Source organism: Alligator mississippiensis, chromosome 8 (assembly GCF_030867095.1).
Source record: "Alligator mississippiensis isolate rAllMis1 chromosome 8, rAllMis1, whole genome shotgun sequence".
NCBI classification, from domain to species: Eukaryota; Metazoa; Chordata; order Crocodylia; family Alligatoridae; genus Alligator; species Alligator mississippiensis.
In genome coordinates this window covers 66,871,072-66,892,515 of record NC_081831.1, presented here as the reverse complement: position 1 = coordinate 66,892,515, position 21,444 = coordinate 66,871,072, and the positions used below count along the sequence as shown (strand labels likewise).

Sequence of the window (21,444 nt, the reverse complement as noted above, 5' to 3'; positions counted from 1 at the left end):
AAGGCAGGCTGCACCCTTCTCTCCTGGTGATCTATGGTATAGCAAGTGAACAGCAGCTTGATTTTTCCCCTCCTCCCCCCCCTTCCCTACTCTCCTCTCCAGAAGTGTGTGGTGGGGATGGAGTTGCTGTTGAACTTTTGGACAGGTCAGCTGGAATACTAGGTCTCATTCTTGTGTATTAAATGTAAAGATTTTCTCTCTAGTGACTCCAGTGTCTCTGGACAGTGGTGTTAATGGAACCATTACTTTCATAGTAATCCATTAAATCTCTTGTGTTTTTATACAATTTTCTTCAAAGCCAAGTGGCTTACATATATACAATATATTGATATCTGGCAGTCATCAGTTTTTCTGTTTGCAGTACTATTAAGCAGCTTTCATGCTTTCTAGGTAGAATGGGAAAGAGCCACCTAATGAAATCAGCAATGAGAGGGGCCACTTAAAATACACTTAGATAAATGTTGTCTAGCTCACTTTATTTTTCACAGAACTTTTTATAGATGATAGCAGTGAAAGGACTCGGATCACTTTAAATTAGTTCAGAGTTGTGCTAACTTCCTTTCCAATGTCCAGTGACCAATTTCCAGCTATTAGCCATATTTTCTTTCTCCCAAACTTCCAGAGTAGCCTAGGAGGAGCATTGAGGGGCTGTTTCCCCTTTTTCTTCCCCCCCAGTCTCTGTTCCTTCCCCTCCCCCCAAACAGTGCCAATTCTCTAAATTGCTTAACAGGAAATGAGTGTTTCTAGCATTAAACTTCCAAAGATGTTAAATACCGTGGAGTGACCAGTATTTTAAAATAAATGGAGGCTGAAAGTAAAAACTGTATCTGCTCCTGATCCCACTCATCTGGTCTTCCATGTTTTGTGAGAGCTGGAAGGGAGAGGTCTCATAACCCTGGTTAATGCTATCATTCTGGTGAACTATAGGTAGATTCCCTTCAATCACAAATTCAAACATTGCTTCAACCTAGAGCCTTCTTATACCGTGTCACTGTCTGTGAGTCTCTTGTATGTTACATTAAACAGAGTTGACACTTCCCTCTCCCCGCATCGGTCAAAGTTTTAAACCCATCCCTGCTCCCCTGTACTGGAACAAGACATTTGAAATGCTTTTGAAAACATGAAGTTGTGTTTTAAATGTCATCATGATTTGGGAAAAGATGAGTGTGTGCCCTGCAGGTGAGGTTGCACTGACCTCATCTGCCAGATTTGGTAGGACCTGGGATGGCAACTCTTAAGTAAAGGAGCAGTGGTATGGATATGGCTTCACACCCTAGGCCAGTGTTATCACCATCAGACTACAGAATGTGAGAAGTGCTAAGGGAAGGAGAAAAGTGTGAGAGAAATCCTTCAAATACCATTTACTTGGAAATGTTCCAGAAAGCTCTACCATTATGCAAGCTCTTACCTAATATTCACAAACATGGTTCTCTGACTTATCAAAGAAGGTTGTGACCTAATCTTGACCAAAATATACTTGCCAGAAAAGCCAATGACCATCAGTTTAAGGGCATAGTAGTAGATATTTTCTGCTGAGGCAAGAAATGCACCAACCCTCTGGCTAGGGATAAAAGTTAAACGGCAGTTGGTATAAGTGATCAGAAATTAGTTCAAATCGGTAACACAACAGAAGTTCAGTGCACATAAACCCCTTTCCAAATGGCTGAAATGGGTATAAGATGAACCTGGATGGACATAATATCAGATTTAACTGATTTAGATTAAATCTGTGTATTGGACTTCTGTCCCAGATCCTCTTCCGATTTCAAGTTAACTTGCACTCCCCCAGCATCGCAGAATACTTTGTACTTCCCCTGCAGACCCTCCATTGCAGGGAGATGGGCTAGCCTTGGCCCAAGCTGTCTGCTCCAGCCAAGCAGAGGCATGGTCTAGCACCCCCCAGCTTCTGGCCTGGGCCACTGCAAGCATGTGGCTGCATTTCCATAATCAGAAGTGAATGTCTGTTCACTTGCTTACCAGTTCAATCTCTGCAGTTTAGACTAACCTACAAAAAATGAATCAACTCGGCCTCTGGCTTTTTGACTGTCTGTACTTAGCCTCTCTGGCTGCTTTTTGAGTTCTCAGTAGCAGGATTTTAATTAGTTAACTGAGGGAACATTGTCACCACTATCCGATCCTGTACCTTTGAACAAAAACACGAGGAAGCTCATGGTACATGTCCTTATGGCTGCTGCTACCTAAAATATTCCAAGCTCTTGTTCATGAAGCATATGTGGATATAATGGTATTCATGCTGATCCAAGGTGAGAGAATCGGCAGGATAAGTATCCATTCTTTTCTGTGTATTTGATCCTGCTGTATCAGTTGATGTTCCTCTAATGTAGCTTTGGTTGGAAAGAAGTAGCTTATCTATACTGGGTAGAGCATACCCAATTTGGGATCAGAGAAGTGTTTAGAGATGGCATGTAAAGCTGAGCTACATACATTATGGGCAGGGATCCTGGTTTTCTCTATTTATTTAAAATTCGCGTATTGATTATTATTTTTTTTAATAAACCCCAAATCCATGTTTTCCCATGATTAAAATGAAACGCCACTTTTATATATAAAGGTATCAGTTGAACATAATGTTTTATTGATACAGTAACAACTTTGAAGCAGTGGTAGGCTTCTAAAGTTCTTCAATTCCTATAATTAAAATAAAGTCTAAATACCTTTTTAAATTTTGGTGTTGGATTTTAGTTTTTTATCATGGAAAATCAGAGCTCCTCCTACACTTTTTGCTCACCAGGACACAGGCCCAGCTGCAGCTCTGTCCCAGTCTGTTTTCTCCCCCCACCGCCAACTGCTTTGTGGTGCTGAGCAGCCCTGATGCTGGTGCCCTGTCCATGCCATTGCTCTTCACTTGCCACCCACAGCCCCTGCCCTGTTGGAGGGGGGCCCCCCAGCTGCCAGGGCTATAGGTTCAGTGACCCAAGTCTGCAGCCCCCTGCCCCCAGCAGCACCCAAGCTGTGGCTGTCACTTATTGGAGGAACACTGCCAGCCTGCAAGGGGAAACCCTGTTTCCTTCATTTTTTCTCTTTAAAAAGAGAGAATCCAGGTTTTTCTCCTTTAAAAAGAGATTCTGGGTTTTACTGCATTCCTCCATGGCAAATGGAAAACCTGGATCCCTGACTGAGACAACTAATGGATTCAAATCCATGGGTGAGGAGGTGGGGGTACAAGATAACAATGAAGCTATAAGCATAACAAGTACAGTAGGACCTGGATGCTTTATTTAGTTAGTTCACAAACCCTTGTCTTCACAAGGAGATGAGAAAGCTAAGGCATGGTAAATGTTGCAGTGCTCAAGATAACTGCTGCAGCTTTTATTTTGGAGGGCACTACTTTGAGCCATGCTGGTTGCTGCTGGTGGGTTCCAGCTGAGGAGAAGGGGGAAACCCTTTGAAGTAAAAGCTGCAGCAACCTCCAGAGTGGCTCATCCTTCATTTGGCAACCTGCTATGAATTGAGTGAGTCATGAACCGCCCCAGTAAGAATAATCTGGGTTTTCCTGTACAAGTAACAGCAAAGCTGCTCTGCCAGTTTGACTTCGGGAAGAACCTACCCAATGAGGGTTTCCATATAACTGATTTTCATCTTGGTTCCCTAGAGCCAGGGTGGTCCTGCTCCCATGGTTCCTGCTTCTGCAGGATTCTGGGTGACAAGAAGAGGTCCAGGGCCCATTCCACCCAATAAACAGACTCTGAATTCCTCAGAAGAAGAAGTGGATGAACCAAGTGATAATGGTAAATTTTAAATGCTCAGAAAATAAATATGTTAAAAGCATCTATAATCTCCATTTTGTGTTTTCCCGTTTGATACTTGTGCAGGCTGTGAAAGCAAATCCATTAGTTCTGCTGATGATCCACACTGCTGTACAGCATACATAGATGCTTTCCATTTTCTCCTGAGAAGCTCAGCTTTAAGGCAAACATCTGTTTAAGGCTAGAAGTGCTGCTCATGTGCTTGCTTCTCTCATTGCCTAGCACAACAGTTAATCCCACTTCATCTCCTAGTTCTGTCAAACACCATCAGTGTGTCTATGCAGATCTATGGCCAAACAACTTGTTTGAAATGAACACCAGAGGAGTTGCTGACGTTACTATGACCCTTGATGGAATAAAATAAACTAGTAATATTTATTTTTATTTTTTATGGTATTTTATAATAACTAGTACTTTTTTTTTTTTCCTGTTATCTTCTTCACGAAGTTGCCAGTGTTTCAGAACATTCAGAGACCGCAATGTTTGGCATGGTATACAGGTGAAATGAAACTCTGGTACTCTTTTACATTGGCCTTGAGTTCTAGCATCTCTGTGGCTAAGGAATATTGGCCAAGGCACCACAGTAATAATTTTTTTTTTTCCAAAAAAGTGCCCAGGAAAGCAAACCCACTACTCTTTTTAGCTCAAAAAAAAAAAAAAAAAGTAATAGTGAAGAATGCATCAATATCACTAGTTTCCTATATACCTAGCCCTTTCAAATAACTACCTACTAACTATGGGGAGTAACAGGGGCACATTTCAGAAACTTCACTTTAAAATCTCCTTTTGATAGAACACTTAAACAACACCCCCCCCCCCCCCAAACAAAACAAATTTGACCAGAGGGTGAGATATTAGTGTATTAGGTAACTTAAGGGGAAAGCAGTCCTCTATTCAAACAGTGAAGTTACCATGAGGACTGTTTGTTTATTTAGAAACTTCTAAAAGTTCACAAGACACTACTGCACAGTGGTCACTGTGGGTTTATTTAGTACTTGTATAAACAAGTACTAAATAAATGCACAGTAGCAACGGCAAATGCCTTTTTTTGTGACGCCACTGCACAGTAGCGTTGCATCATGATTTTTGCCATGTGACACTACTGTGCAGTAGTATCAGGCTATTGTGCAATCAGTGTCTGGTATAGATGTGGCCGTTTTCTCTCCGTTAGAAGGAGAATGATACTTGCCTCCATACAACAGGCTTTTAATTTTTTTTTGAGGCCCTAAATTCTAGGCTGCTCTTCCATATTAGTTTAAACTAGGGCCAAATTTCCCATTTGAACTTCATGACAGCTCTGTGCTTGTGGACTCTTATTTGTTTGGAGTTTAGATTTGGGTTGTTTGCAGTTAGCTGCAACTGATGCATGGGACTTTAATACCTGATTTATGAAAGAGCTGATAATGCATCTATAGATGTTCACAGGAAAATCAGAATGGTACAAAGGTAGTACATCCCATTCTCTGAATTTTTCTTAAGGCAACACAATTCATATCAACTCAGACTGAAGAGTAGTTCTGATCTCTCATCTTCTCTCCTTTCCTGAAATAAAGCTTCTTCCCCCCACCTCCTCTTTTTCTAGGGGAATTCCATGAAGAATATATATACACACCATCAGGTAAGAAAGATTTGGACTTTGACATACGATGAATATTAAACAACAGTGTGTGATGTTTTACAAGTTTCTGAAGGATTAGTTAATTTTTTTAAATTCATTTTGCCCATGCCCTCCAGATCCTGACTGTGAAACGCCAACAGTTTTTAATTCAGCAGAGTCTACTGCAAACTTGGTAAGCTTTAGTCACTGTGTGGATTAGGTTTTCTAGGGGCACTTGTGTACTTAAAAAAAAAAAAAAAAAAAAAAAAAAGTGGCCATGGAAGCTAGTTTAGCATACTTGCTTGGGGAGTGGGTTGGTGGGGTTTGAAGGGAAGAATAATTCTGTTTTATCTTTAATTTTTCCCTTTTCCTATCACTCTCTCAGCTAAATAGTAAATTCTTGTCTGTGACCTCTCGCAGTACTCTTGCATTGTAAAGCTGGTCTGTTTTTTTGGAAGCTAGCTTTGTGCATGATGGTAGTGATTTGATTGCAATTCTAGACTGGTTTTATTCCAATTAAAGATTTTGTAGGAAACTGAGGAATGTATTCCTGAGTGTATTTGAACTTGAAGCATTACTAGATAATGGACTTCTGGAGCCCAAGAAAAGATTTCATAACAGGACTTCTCCTATATTATAAACACACTGTTTTCTTGCTCTGAAACTTCTTTAGGATGGAAGCTCAGGCTCAGTCTCTCCTCAAGATGGAGTTGCTTCATATAATTATTCTCAGAAGGTAACAGCAGCACTGAACATTAAATCAAATGCTAAATAGGAAGCTTAAGTTATCCAAGGAAATTAAAAATGAACCTTACCAGCTAAAATATGCGTACCTTTACCTATTACCTATTGAAGCTAAGGCTATATGTCCTACTTGCTTTGTTCTGAGTAGTCCCATTGATTTTTTTGGCAAACCTACTCAGATGAGTAAGGAAGCAGGATTTAGCCTGAATGACTTAAGCTTCTTTCCTAAGAATTTCTGGGACAAGATTTAGCAGCACTCAGTTAAATACTGGAACTGGTATAACAGTGGTAACTGCCACACAAGCTTTTACAGAGCCTGTAATGTGAACTCTTACCATAGCAGCCCTCTGAAGGAGTTGATTGTTGCACCACTTTGTTTGACTATTGTAAGCTCTTATGAATGGCTTGTGTTCTTTGCCTAGCATTTTTTAACTCTGTGGTATGCTTATGTCACAGATAAAAGCTGGTATTGGCTGCTCTAAACTTTGGGTTTAACAGGGATTTTTTTTTCTTGGAGTATTAACTTCCTTCTCGGGAAATTCTCAGCCTAAAGAGATCTAATTCGGTGCTTGTCACATAGAGTATTTCTAACTTTTATGCAGTCTTTGCCTAAATTAGCACTGTAGGCAGAATACTGAACCATGTCCTGGCTCCTTTGTAGGTGATGGTGAATTCTTCAGTAATCTCTACCTCTGCTTGTATTAATACTGCTCCAGCTACAGTCTTCTCCAACAATACAGCAACTACTCAGGCCAATGTAACCACATCTGTTCCCCCACAGACAGCGGTGCAGCCAATCCTAGTATCTCCTCCTTCTGCAGGAAGGCCAGGTAGAGTACTAGATACAGAGCTATTGACTTGAAATTTTGTGTAGTTTGTCGCTATCTCCTCTTTTCTCCCTATGTCACCCTTCCTTCAGGCACTTCCATCAAATTTTGGAGAAAGGGATGTGAAGGTTTCACCCTTCCATCTGTAGAAATGAATGTAGGTGATCCCTGAAGTTTCCAAGGAATTGGGCTCTAGGAAAGGGGCCCTTGAAAAGTTGCTAACATAAAATACTTCATGGGAAGCTCTAAAAATCCTTTAGGAGGCAGAAGTGGGTTTATCGGCCTCCTTCCCTGATGAGGGCTTTCATCCGGGTCTCTAATAGAGATGGGTTTACTCCATAAACCACTAGGCTTAAATCTACCTTCCAATTTCCAATGTATTGCTTGCTGTATGACACTAGATTTTTGTATCTGTCTTGTAAATTCTTAAGTTCTGGCCCTCTAATTTCAGCAGTGAGTTCCATATTGTTATGTATTCTGCCACAAAATGCTTCCTTTTTATTGGGCCTGAGTTAAGATGGGGGAAGCAAAAGTATAACTGTTCTGCCTCCTTTAGCTTGAAAGCTTTTGCCTTGTGCTCTATACTTCACTTACCTTCCCTTAGTAATAATTTTGCTCCTTTGTTCACCCCTTCCAGCCATCTAACTTTTATATTTATACTATGATCAACTTAATCTGTGATACTTGCATATGTAATTAGGCTGTTGGCTAGCCACTTGGTGGAGCTATTACAAATATATATATTTTATTTTCACTGTTCTGAAGTTTGTTGACAATTAATTTTAGGCACTAGACCCACTGCAAATCCTGCAGCCACTTCAATGGGTTTTTGTGTCATTTTCAAACGTTTTATCTGTTCCCCCTTGCTGTGGGAAATTGACTATGTAAGGAGACAGCACAAAAGGCCTTCAAATGTAAAAAGAAGCTGAAAAGCAGATATTACGAACTTGGTGTCTTTTTTTTTCTTGTTTGTAATAAGAATAGGTAACAATATTTTAAACCAAAGAGTTGTTGTTTTGCTTTGTTTTGTTCTAAGGCTATCGGAGTAAAACAAAAGGTTAGGATTAAAAAATAAGGGGGAGGAGAAGAGTGGGGAAGCAGGGATTCCCAGTTGCTAATGCAGAAAGACTCTCTTTAAAACCTTTGTAAGTCTCACTTGCTTTGTTTTCTGTCTTTTTGTTTTTCTTTTCCCTCCAAGTAGTAGCACTCTCTTCAGTGCCATACTCCTATCATCCAGCTCCACCTCCTCCGGTTAGTGAGGTGGGAGATGCTGGTAATGTTCCTCCACCTTACTCTTGTGATCCCAGTGGCAATGATCTACCTCAAGGTAAGAAAAATTAATCCTTTCATGTTGCATTTTTTTTATTAACCTTGCTGCAGGACATGGCAAATATCTGTGGTGGGGAAATGTAGCTCTACAGCTGATACTGAACAAAAGGTTGCCCATGTAACTTAGTGGGCAAGCATTTAATTTCATGATTTGGAAAAAAAAGTTTGTCTGGAGGTTGCAACTATATGTGATTTACCTTTGCCAGATGTAAACTGAGCTGTGGAGGGGGAATAGGACTATCCAAGTGGTGTCTAACCTAATGGGATTTGTTCCCTGTGGTGGCGTTCTTCTACACGAGGAGCCAGAGAAGATTGTACTTTTACCATCATAAATACTCAAACAAAAATCAATATACACATGGGGGGTGAAATCGCCCCCCCCCCCCCCCCCCCCGTGGGAATCAAAAAGATTTTTGCCACAGACTTGGAGCCAAGACTTCGTTCTGATGCTTTATCAGCTGGAGTTGCATTCTTTTTCCTCACTTCCCCAGTTCGTGAAATATTCATGCTCCTATTATTCTGAAGGGGGAAGATGCCTTTATCACCTGGAACTTACAAAAGATAATAAGTGACCTGGTTATACTGAAGTTTGGCTTCTACTTTTTCAGCATTAGTCAGTTGTAGCTTTGCGGGGTTTGTTTCTTTCTTCGTGGTGGTTTTTTTTTTTGTTTTGTTTTCATTCTATTGTGTTGCATCTTTAATGACTCTATTGGGCGAGTAGGTATAGGATGTCCCAGTGGTAAATGACATGCAGATGCTCTTTGTTCTTGGAGCATGTTACCCAAGTCTGCAATCTTTTCTCCTTTTTACCCTGCCCATGGCTCTAGAAGTAGAGTTAGAAATACCACAATTTAGCAGGGCTAACCCAGTGAGCAAGCTGCCTTCCATGCGTCACATCATCAATTGCCTCATGGCCCTATTATCACTGTAGGTTACAGGCTGGAGGAAGCTAGAGTTCAGATTTTAAACCACAGGCACTTGGGACAAGTTGTTATGGCTAAAGCTTCACATATACTGCTGCTGTAGCCTGCATGATAGCTACAGCTATTTCTGCTTTCTGCTCCCTGCCAGTCAGCCTCCCCTTTCTCTGTCTATTTTTGGCTGTAATGAGGCCAAGCTAGAGGTAAAAGCCAGTTTTCTCTACAGAGCAACAGTATGGAAACTAGGTAGTTGTTTACATATATTTATTATTCTCATAGTCAGGATTTGTCAGTTTGGGAGGGGGTGTGTTTTCACTGCTGGATACCTAAATATCTGGGAATGTGGGGTTTGAACACTGTCTTTGGTATCATAAACTAAGTGACTCTCATAGGCCCCAGTGGAAGGTTTTCACTGAACATCCTAAATTTGGGCTGTTGTAAGTTTCACAGTCTCCAGTTTTCTCTTTGCTCTTCTCTATCCCATTCCCATCACGTCCACTTACGCAGTAGTAGGGAAAGTGATAGATTTGCACATCTGCAGTCTGCACCAAACCCAGGTTTTTTTCTCTTGTAATGTAATGAATAGCCTAATCTTACTCAAAGTGCACTTGTCTGCAGCCCCTCCCAAATATCATTTGACTGCCATGGGCATGTCTGTCTTATCAAAGGCCTGCACAAGAGAGCACTATAGTACAGCATGTGCCACACATGCTGTACCCCAAAACAAATCTAATGAAGCCACCTTTTTATAGTGCAGCACAGGCTGTGAGCTGGTATACTTGTGTTGGTTCTTGGTGTCTGCTCATCACTGCACCAATGCAGTTGAAACCATTTTTTTTTGATGTGGGTAACATGCTAAGTGGCTGTGGCCTGCATGCTCCATTGCAACACTTCCTAGGGTGATATTATGGACCTACTTTTTAATGTTCCAAACTGTCATTGTTACTGTTTTATAGACTTTCATTTTTGAAGGCTGAGAGCTGAAGACAAATAGTCGCAAAAAACAGTCTTAATAAGTTAACCAGCTTATTGCTGTCTCTGGAAGAAACTTAGCCCCTTCATCCGAATCTGCAAGTCACTTTTGAACCATGAAGAGAACCAGGAGGGTTATTTTTACCATAGTTTGAAAACTGGCTGTGGCATTTTTGGAAAAGAGCTTCAGACACGGTCTTTCTGTTCTTTGAATTCTGCCTTCACGCCTTAGCACCTTAAAGCCGCATTGTTCTAGAATGCATTCTCATGAAGTTCATGCTCTAGAACATGTTCTAGCTGCCTCTTTCACCAGCCCCTGAGTTGGTCTCCATGGTCATCTTCAAATGGCAAAGATGATCAGCTTTGTGCTGTAGCATCAATAACTACTGAGCCCACATTTGTTGGATGTATTTGAATTGGAAGACAGGACTTTGAGTATTTCAGCATATGGCAAAACTGGCAACTCCAGTCTGTTAAAAGAGAATTGGGAATGGATGTAGAGTAAAGCCCTTTTTGCACCGAAGGTCTGTAACTCCAGATTTCTCTCCCAGTTCCATAGAATCTCTTTCAGGAAAAGATTCCAGGTTTTGAGTCTGGAATGCAGGGTTTTCAAAAGGATTCCTAGAGGTGGAAATTGGCACTGTTGAATACTAGTGCCACGATACTGAAACTATTTTGGAATATTGGTATGCTTACCTTAATTGTTGATGTAATCATTTCAAAACTATTGATGTATAGTCCTGAAAGTCATGGGTAATGCAAGTACTTGTCAGAATTTGATTTTGTTCCACTTGTATCCATTGAGTACATTAAATAGGATCAGTATTCTATTTGATGTGGCTTGGGCAGCTCCAAGGATCAGAGACCCAAGCTGGGTTCACATGTTCCTTCATGACTGTTTTAGTTGTTTAAACTTTCAGAATTCATCTTTAAATTTCTGTTCCTGATGGAGTTAAATTTGAGGGGTTTTCCCATGTGTTCGCATATACACTAATCTTGTACCTGCTCTTTCCCCTGCCTTTATTTAAGCTATCGTTTGAGGAGCTGGGTGGAGGGGGTCTGTTTGGTAGTCTGTATTTCAGATGGTGCTTTACCTCCCTGCAGTAGTATTCCAGAAAGATCAAAGCCTTTTAAAAGCAGCCTTAGCTAAATTCTTTCCAACCAACACTTAATGAGGCTTAATTCTCAAGGACTAGCACTGCTGCTTATTTTTGTATATGAAGATAATTAATATTATGGCTTCTCTCTTAGCTGTTGTCATAAGGTAGTACACTTTACTGAAGATCATTCACATTTCTACAAATTTTAAAAGAATGATGTAAACAGAATCTGGCTTCCTACTGCATTTGCTGCTGTTCTAGCATGCCGTAGACATTGCTATTTTCAGCAATAGCCTGTCACTTCATTCTTCCCGTTCCCTTCTGTGTACTGTTATCTCCACTATGAAACAGCTGCTCCATTCAGCTTCTAGACCTAATGCTTTATTTTGCATGGGTTTACATAAATAAATGATGAATAAAATTAGATCTTTTAAAATTTGTTCCAAGTGTAAATGAACTTATTGCTAGATACTGCAATGATTGAATTCATGTTGCTCTTTCAGCATTTTTTTTAAATATTTCTCTAGCATTATGGTTAAAGTTGCCCCAGACAAAACAGTGTCATTAAGAGGGCCTTCAGGGCATAAACTCATTGCCCTCAGGAAGAGGAAAGAATTTGTGCATATTCACTAACAAATAATTAAATGAATCATTGGCCTTTAATATGCCGGATAATATAAACGGCAGACCTAATGGTGGTGATGAAAGAAGACTTTTTTTCATTCTATTCCACTCTTTAAACTAAAGAGTCCCTAAAAGCTATGAAACAATTCTTCACTGCTGTTGTATGGGATTTTTAGTCCTATGATCCTTCAGTTGCATCTAGATTTCTGCTAAGAGTTGTGCAAGTATAGATGGTGTCTGTTTTTATTTTTAGTTTTTGAGATGGAAAGCAAAGGGATTGGTTGAAGTTCTCCTAATATAATGAAGAAGAATGAAAGAAATGTATGACTATATTGAGTTGACTTTTTTTTTTTTTTCCCCAGCAAGTCACCTGGATCTCCTAAATTCCCTTTCCTCCTGGAGTCTCTTTCAGGACTTTGTTAGGCAGAATATCCTCTTTTTCTCATAATTGTTACAAATAACAAACTAACCACAGGTTGTGCAAGCCAGCACAGTAAAGAATGTTTGCATATCGAAGCTGGAAATAAGCTCCTTTTTCAGAAATGTTTAATTTCAGGACCAGCTTGTTTCTCTTGGTGCTCTAAGGGCTTAAAAAAAAAGAAAAAACGGCACTGCCTTTTAATTTAGTACAGACACCTAATATGAAACCTGTCTCTTCCTAATCTCATGGAATATATGGATGTGTGAGACCAGTCAAGAAATTGGTGACTTGCTATTGTTCCTTCTTAATTCATGAACTGAGGTGTAGAATGGAAATACGGTGTGTTCCTGTCTGAACAGCAAACTTGAATAGTTTAAAACATTTCATACTGAGGGGTGGCGATACCTTGCTAATTTCAAAATTATAATATTCTTGGTGAACCATTTTTAAATCCATCGTTGCTTCTGGCATTACTTCCTTTTTGTACCCTGGGAAATTAGCCCCTTCATGGAAGGAATACAATTTTTAAATTGGGAAACATATCTGTGGAAGGGTGTAGAAAAGTAGATGCATTTCATCCTTCAGAGATAAGTGTGCCTATTATCTGAAGGAGGGTAAGGACATACAACTAGGGAATGTGGAGGGAGGGAGAGAGAGAGAGATCCTAAATCCAAATCCACAAAACCTGAGGTACCTGTATACTTCCTCACAGTCTTGTCAGGTGCCCAGTTTTATTTCCTTTTGCAGCTTGCATCTGCCTCTTATACTAGGATTGTTGATGCCTCAGAATTGTACAAGTAATAGTTGCAGAGCAGGACTTTTTAAGACTAGTTGGAAGCAACATAAAGCTGAAAGCTATTTGCAGTTGGCAGGAGGCTGATCACCCATGTCGAAGCTGTGCATTTCACTATGCGTACAGTGGTGCAGATGAATTGCTTCTAGTTTGAGAGATCAGCTTGCAAAGTAACCTCTTTCCTCTTCTGCAGACATGCAGCTTTCTCATTTTTGTAGTGAAAAATTAGCTATTTGGACTTTGTATTCCTGATTACAGAGGAGGTTTACTAGTCAGTTTAGCTTTTAACACCATTAAAAAAGGTGTTAATGAGCTTTCATTTTTTAATTGCATAGCATGTAAAATTAATTGCACAGTTCTGTATTTGAATGTTTCCCATGGTATATTACTGTGTTTTTAAAACGGTCTGTAGTGTGAAACCTTTTTACTTCCTTAGTAAGTTAAGGATTGAGTAGGTCTATTATGTGACATTAGTATTAGTGTTGTGTGAAGCTTTGCTCACTGATTCAATTTGGCCCAATTTTTGGTGGCTGAATTTGAATAAATCAGGAGATCCTTTAATCCCTCTGAATCGATTCAGAAAGATTCAACGATTTGGACACAGACACAGGTTTAAATATATATATATTTTTTTCTATGTACCTCCAGGTACCAGGTGGCTCAAGAACACTGAGATGCTGGGGTGCATGGACCATCCCACAGGAGAGTGGGGAGCTCTCTGGCATGCTCAGCAGCAGACCCAGAAGCATTGTCAGCCCATTTCCAGGTCCACTGGGGAGTGTACTAGGGCCCCCCAGCTCAGTGACTAGTACCTCCTAGGTCTGGGGGGGGTGGGGGTACCTGGGGTCCCCCCTGTGGCTGACTGCAGAGCTGGGGGAGCGTGGGTGGGCCCAGCGTGCTCCCCAGTGGACTCGAAGTACTTCCAGTCCACTTTCGGGTTTGCCGCCGAGCATGGGAGTGGGGTGGGGTGGCAGGCACTCCTGTGGGATGCTCCATCCGCCCCAACATTGCAGCTTTCACGAGCCATGCCTGGTCCCTTGAGGCACGTAGAAAAAACATTTTAAAGCTGTGTCTGTCCAAATTGCTGATTCTTGAATCGGCATCGGATCTTCAGATTCAGATTTGGCTGAATCAAATCGGGGACAGTGATCGGAATCGACGAGTTGAATCACTGTCCCCAATTTGGGATGTATCCGAATCAAATACGGCCCGTTTTGCACATGCTTAATTACTATGAGATAACAAACGGACATATCTTTACTTACTGCGTTTAGATGTTCTGGACTACAGCTTTAGCTATAAAAATTTATCCTTTCAACAATACTATTAAAATTTTATCTGTTAATCCTTCCAGTGGATAGTTGTATAAGGTTTCAGTTACCTTAAATCTTTGGAACTAATAAAATGATACTCTAGAGTTAGTATTATGCCATTCCTGTGTTATGTACATATGTATTCTGCTTGTGTGATGTGTTCAAAAATACTTTGAGCAGTAAAGAACTTTCATCTCTTTTGTTGGCTGCTCAAAAAAAATCACACCTAAGGAAATAATGTACTGGATAGATGGGAGAGAGATGCATATTTTTAATAAGAGTTCTGCATCTGAAGTACTATTATTGCATTATATGTGCTAGTGTATTTTACAACAGTTTTCTTAGACCCTGCGAATAAGTTGGTTAATGCAAGAATATTTATTTTAAATAGCACAGGTTTTGGAATTGAATTCCAACACAAGTCATATCTACCCTTTTCCAAGTTTGTTCCTTTTTTTAAGGATGTGTTGTAGTTCCAGGGACAACTAGTTGCTTCAAGAAATTTAGGCCATGCTTCTTTATACCTTAAGATTTGTAAGAATACTGGGCAAATCTTTTTGTGAAAAGCACCATTGGGTAATTGATAAAATAACCCCAAAAGAAAATTAATAGGATATCAAGGTGTCTCATTAATATACTGCTTGTCAAATGGTTTAATATAATTTATTGTACTAAATTCATAGACAGTATTGCCTACTACATATATGTACTAATTTTAAAGAATATCAGTTTTGAAAGTATTGAGTTGGGTTGTAAACTAATCTTGGTCCTCATTAAGGTTAGTCACTGTTGTCATTTATGCTATGTTGTTTAATTTCAGATACAAAGGTTTTGCAGTATTATTTTAATCTGGGATTGCAGGTAAGTGCTTTTCAAATAACTGTGGTAAATTGCCTGTAAAATGTCACCTGTCTTGACAGATGCGTTGATGTGTCTGAATAAGGCTTTTAAGGTCTGAATTTGCTTCCTGTGTACTTGGCTATTAATATGCATGTGTGCATGGAGGACACTAAAGAACATAGCAGGAAGTAAAGCTGTGACTTGCGGTGAATTCATGAATTGCATTATTACATGTAGCATTCTGTTTTTATTAACTTGGCTGGATAAGGATTGTTCTTCCTGTTGAAAAGGAAAACGTAAAGCACAAGAGGTTAGGAGCGTTATCAAGAGTCTATTATAATCAGTAGAGAAACTGCTTTGGTTGTCACCAGTCTTGGCCAATGTAGCATAGTGAGTCGGCAACAATCACGAAAGGAACCCAGAGCCAGAGTCCCCTGGAGTTGCACCCGTTTCAAGGCCATAACAACACCACCCTCCCAGCCTCTGTACAACCAACCATGTGGTCTAATTGAGTTTACAGTAGGCAATCCAGAGATGAGATTCTGACCAGTATTCATCAGGAATGGGCCCAGTGTTTAAAGGCACCTCTCGATTTTGTTTCCAGCTCCTTGAGTGAGCAGAGGGGTCTTGGCACATCTCCGGAATAAGCAGTTACAAAATGGAATAAGACAGTCTACGTCAGAGGTGCCTAGTACTCAGCAGCAGCGAGTAACTTCAGTACTGGACTTGCATGAACACAAAAGGGAGAATTAATAGATGATGCCGATGTGGGGAGAAGGAAGTAAAGGATGTTGTCTCATTTTGAAATTAGAAATATAGCAAATTTACCATCTCTCCCAGTATGATAAAATCAGTTTGATTTTTATCAAACCTGAAGAGCTTTTTGAACTTTCATGAGGCAATATCCAAGGAGACCAAGGTATAGTTGTAAAAGTACAGTATTTTTTTTAATGGTTGTGATGATTTAGCAGTCTGTACGTGGATTACCTTGCAGCATGTATGTTAAAGGGTTGGGGGAGAAAAACCCAACAAAACTTCTTGCTGTTCCTGGAAATGTTAAGAGCTGTAGGATAGTAGATAAGCAATCTGCACGTGTCCTTTTAAAACTTCTCTTTTCCTTGACTTTCTCAAGTATTATCATCAGAGCTGCTGGCACTCCATGGTATACATGCAACAGGTACCGCCACCACCACCGTCTGTAGAAGCTTACCCAGCATACACTGAGACTGCACCCATGGTGGATCAGTCAGTACCCCAGGTATACACTGACATGGGGAGAAATGATGTCCGGCAGGTTCCTCTGGATACTTCGTCAAATGGTTAGTGTTCAAGCTGTGTGTGTGCTTGACAGCTGTTACAGAAACACTTTTTATAATCACTTTCCTATCAATTGCCACCCCATGGTTAATAGTAGCACTTATTTTTTTCCTTTAGTTGTATTAGCTTCAATTCTTTCTTTTTGTCAGGTGAAAAGGGAGGCAAACCCAACTAAATGTAGCACAGTGGAGCACTTTAAAATTCCTGTGTATTGAGGGGTGTATTGTTTTGGTTTCATAAGTCTCTTGAATTAACTGGTGAAAACCTTTGGGTGTTTTGAGGTAGGGTTGTATGTGACAGTATTTTGTTGGGATTCTTTAATGGTGGGTTAAGAGTGTGGGTTGTTTTTTTGGTTGGCTGGTTTTTTGAGGTTTTTTTTGTGGAGTGGGGTAAGTAAGTCTTCCTTAGTTTGTGGAAAACATTTGTCCTGTGAGCTTTTTTTCTCCCCCGTATGTTTTTAAGAAAATAGATATAGAAGGCCAATAGCCATCCTCCTAAAGTTGTCTTGGATGTTAATAAAGCTTATCTAGATAACTTGCTCTTCTACTGCATATGAAACTATGGCAACCCTAAGCTCAGCCCATGCATTCTGTAAGAAGTCTATAGGTTTATTTGTACTTAAAGGGGAAAAAGGGATCATGCTAAACAAGTAGAACATGCCAAATGTCCAACTCATTATAGTGTCTGTTTGCTGGACAAATGGAGTAGGTGATAGAAGCAAGCTTACCTCTGTCAGTATATCTCTCCTCCTATACTATGAATTGCGTAGTGACAAATACAGAGGGCTTACAGTTCTCCTGTAGTTGTAAGCTATTCTGTTGGGGCAGCACAAGAATCTGTCAACCTAATACTTGGTCAGATTTTTTGCAGAAAGATTTGTTTTTTTGTCTTTTTTTTTTTTTAATGAAAAACCTAATTTTCCTAAGTCTTGCATGGTTTTCTTCAACCCCTCTAAAAGTTCAGACAGTACAAAATTTTAGGTAACAAGGCTTAGCAGTCAGGTGCTTCTGAGACTGATTCAGGACCCAGGATGACTGCCACCTCTTCCAGTGTGCAGATCAAATGGGCATAAAAATTTATGTAATTATCTATTTTCAGTGTGGTCTATATCATAACCAGTGTCTACAATGAATATAGACTGTATAAAATGTTTAAACATGCTAATTATGTATTTTTCAGGTTCTTTCCAAAATGCAGAGCCTCCACCTCCCTCCCATGGGACAGTATATTACCCAATTGTGCCAGATCCATATGGCCAGCCACCTTTACCTGGGTTCGACTCTTGCGTCTCTATAGTACCTACCTATCATTATGTTAGTCCTTGGCATCCAGTAAATCCATCGTATAGTAATTCTCCACGAATTCGTAACACTGTAAATCCTGGACAGTTGCATCAGGTCGGCTATATTACCTCGCCTAATCCTGCACCTCATTATGTACCTCAAAGTATGTAATGCCAAGAGCCATAGACACCCCCCCACCCCTTCAGTGAAGTTTTGTTTTCTCTATGTATGCTAGTATTATTTCAGCAGTGGACTTTATAGTAATTAAGCCGTTTTGTTGTTTGATTTCTTTTTTTCCCCTTCCCTCCTTCTCCCCCCTGCACTTGCATTTTCCTTTGATTTATGTTTGTAAAAATGTTGTCAAATTGAACATTGTTTTAGTAGATTATATAGGAAAGAAATAAGATTATATACCTGTACGTGTATATAGTCATAACACCAGCAAAAAACATGAGCCTTGCATTCAACTCTGTAGAATCAGTATATTAATGGAAAGTACATTGTCACTAAAGATGTACTACATTATTGCCTACCTGTTTCACTTTAAGCTGGGGAAAGGTTGGGTCCAAGCTGATTTGAGGGCAATAATTACTGTTGTAATAGACTGCTTTTCTCAGGTCTTCCAAAACAAAATAACAGGCAAGTATATTCTGCAGTAGTACTTGCTTATTTGTAATAGTTGTGCTTTCTCTCCTGTTTAATCTCTTTCATCATAGTCTGTGTCTTTGAAGGTGGGAAAATACTCTGCTTTGACTGAGTCTGCTGTATACTATTGTATTTGTGTGAGATTTAGTTTGAGAAGTGATGGCACAAATGGTGGTAGAACTGGTGTTTATTGCACTGATGACACTAAATAAAAAAAAATGCATCACACTTTTGGAAATGTCTCTTTACAACTAACTTGTAACACCCCTGCAAACTAGATTCACCAACAGACTTGCAAAGAAGCCCAGTTAGCATTGTTAGAACAGTAGGAGAAACTTAGGCTGACTGTGTTCCCTGAAGTGCCTGCTTTGAGTGAATAGTGCAATGAGGGCACAAGACTAAGAGTGCTTTGCCAGCACAGTGCAAACTTGACTCGGGTTCTGTGATCACAGTCCAAATGAGCCACAATAGTGTGAGTTATGTTACAGCTTACCACGCTTGTCTGAAGAATATCAAATAATGACTTTCCATTACGAGATGCTCTTCATCCAGGTGGATGAGATGACAAGGTACTAAGGTCAACTATGTTGGGGCAGTTTGCTGTCATGGCAGCATTTCAGGTTGTGCCTGATTTGTCACATGTGATGGCTAGGGCCACAACAAGGTGTTGAACTCGGACCCTTCATCTGAGATTAAAATTGCAATAGGCTTTATGCACAGAGGCTACAAGAACTATAACATCCCCGCTAAACTTCAGAATGGTTGAGGAGGATATTAATTGTTGAGGTTCTCTGCCTCTTCCTTTCTCTGTCTCAAAACAGAGACAAAATGGTCAGAAAATAACTTTCAAGAATATGGGAATAGTTGAAGAACCTACGGACTCACTCCCTTATTGCTCAGTGTAGTAATGACCCATCTTATTTCAGAGAGGCTTGGACTGGTAGTTTTACTGAAACAAAGCATCTTCAACATGGTGCACAAGGAGGTGTTGCCTGGTGCAGTACCACCCCTCTCCATTCCTCTTGCACCCTCCTCACAAGACATATCTCAGGTGAGAGGTTCACTCTCCACAGCTGCCAGTTGAAAGAGAAAAGACCTTAAGTTATTTAGAGGTAAAGCTGTTTGTTTTTTTGGGGGGTGGTTTACCTACTCCTGTTACTTGCTCACCAGGAAAAGGAGCAGGAAATGGTACATCTTGGATTTTTTTTTTTAGTGTCTTTTATGCTTTTATTGTGTGGGGGGCCTTTTGTGGTGTTTTCTTTTTAAATCCCAGATGGACTTTAATTGCTCTTTAATTCCATGGTTTTGCCTGCAAGGCACTCATAATGCATTCTTTCCAAAATACAGAAAATAACCAGTGAACTTTTGTAGGAGCCTCAGGCTATCAGCACAGAGCCAGGCTCTTGGGTCTCCACTCTTGAACCTGCTCATCCACAGAATCTAAAGGTTGGGATGGCACACTTGCAGAGAAAAGGCTCCTGGATGTGTAGGTACCCAGGTGACGATTAGCTGATAAAGGGCTGCAGTAAGTCAGATTCCACACACAAAAACTTGAGGCCTTTTTACTTTGAGTCTCGGGGACAACAGACAAACCTACCCTAATCCTACAAGGCATCTAAAAAGTTTGTTTTTATATTTTAAATGAAGACGGAGGGCAGAGGATTTCAAAACTAAGAAGGGTATTTTAAAAATGCACCTCTTAGCCACAACCTACAGAAATCTGATTTCCTCCCTCCCTCAGTGTTGTTGGTTTATGGAAATCTCCAAAAGAGCACAATTGCTTTCAAACTTTGGAATAAGCTAGTACCTCAATTCAATACCTGAACAAGCAAGCTTAGAGTATAGGTTTGTTCAAGCACCAGAAGGAATATTAATTGTTTTATGGCTCTCTTGAAGTTGAGTAAGTTTTAGATTTTTTTTGTGGTTCTAAAGATACTTGCCATTATCAGTGCTTTCCAGTCTTTGGACTGAAGCTGCAAGTAGCTGCCTTATTGCATTAAATCATAGTAGTGCTTAGACTTCTAAGCTCTTATACTGCAGGGCACTTGGCAAAGTCCAGTTGTGTGACTGTCTATTGTTTGCCATTTTTTTAACTTTTGTACAGCTAACGAGAAGCACTGGCTGTCCTGCAACATGCTGGCTGAGATCTTCATAGCCAGCTGGAGGGATTGGTGTCCAATCTTTGTCCTTGTAAATTTTGATAGGGTTTGGGAATTTATATCCCTTAGCCAGCTTCAAAGATTTCAGCTCTTGAATCTTACTACACTTTAAACATCCCAACCTGCAATTGTCAGTCTTATAACCAAGTGCACACACAAATTAAAGATGATAAAGTTAGAAGAGATTCCAGATATGGCATTGGCCCCCTATTAACTCCTATGATTTTTTTAATTATTTATTTATTTATTTTAATCCTGAGCTCTTGCTCAGCGAAGCTCTCCACCCTACCCTACCCCTTCCTGTATGGGAGACTTGAACACAAACTCTGTTTCTATTGTAACTAACCATGCATAGATAAACCGTAGAACAGAGAAAATGACTTACTTTGATCTAAACTTTCTACCTTTCTCTCAAATTTTCTGATGATGGGATCCATTAAAAATTCCTAAGGTATTTTAAATATCGTTTTTTCTTGAACCACAAAATAGTCATAACTCAAATTTCCCATTTTTTTTTTCAGTGAATTTTCACAAGCTTGGTGTCCAAGTTTCCGATTTCCCTCTTCCCCTGCCCCCACGCATGCACATAGATTATGACCACTGTGAAGAAATCTCTCACTCGCTGTCTCCATTACTTGGGTCATTCCAGTTGGATAGCTCTCATGGTCTTTTTGGTTCAGGGTGGTCAAACAGGTGACTTGGCCAAGGGGAGTGTGTTCCTCCTGGCAGTGGGCATTTTGGAAAGCAACAAGCAATGTGCCTCCAGACTGCTGCCTGAGTGATCTTCTGCAAG

The 21,444-nt window shown here is 40.1% G+C and overlaps 1 protein-coding gene across 10 annotated transcripts in view; it reads left to right on the top strand.

Moving 5' to 3' along the window:
• LOC102573320 (ALG13 UDP-N-acetylglucosaminyltransferase subunit) overlaps positions 1-18,720 on the top strand; it is a 41,755-nt gene extending 23,035 nt beyond the window's left edge. For 4 of the 10 annotated variants that reach the window (XM_019487827.2, XM_059732810.1, XM_014607156.3 and 1 more), the window contains 9 exons: positions 3,614-3,749; positions 5,350-5,385; positions 5,502-5,557; positions 6,038-6,100; positions 6,770-6,938; positions 8,134-8,262; positions 15,228-15,268; positions 16,380-16,566; positions 17,744-18,720. In XM_019487827.2, the coding sequence (XP_019343372.1) occupies positions 3,614-3,749; positions 5,350-5,385; positions 5,502-5,557; positions 6,038-6,100; positions 6,770-6,938; positions 8,134-8,262; positions 15,228-15,268; positions 16,380-16,566; positions 17,744-18,018 (1,092 nt within the window). In that variant the 3' untranslated portion in view covers positions 18,019-18,720. The remainder of the gene's footprint in view (positions 1-3,613; positions 3,750-5,349; positions 5,386-5,501; positions 5,558-6,037; positions 6,101-6,769; positions 6,939-8,133; positions 8,263-15,227; positions 15,269-16,379; positions 16,567-17,743) is intronic. The other 6 variants (XM_019487826.2, XM_019487825.2, XM_006262571.4 and 3 more) reach the window with 6 other exon arrangements.
• Positions 18,721-21,444: the final 2,724 nt, after the last annotated feature.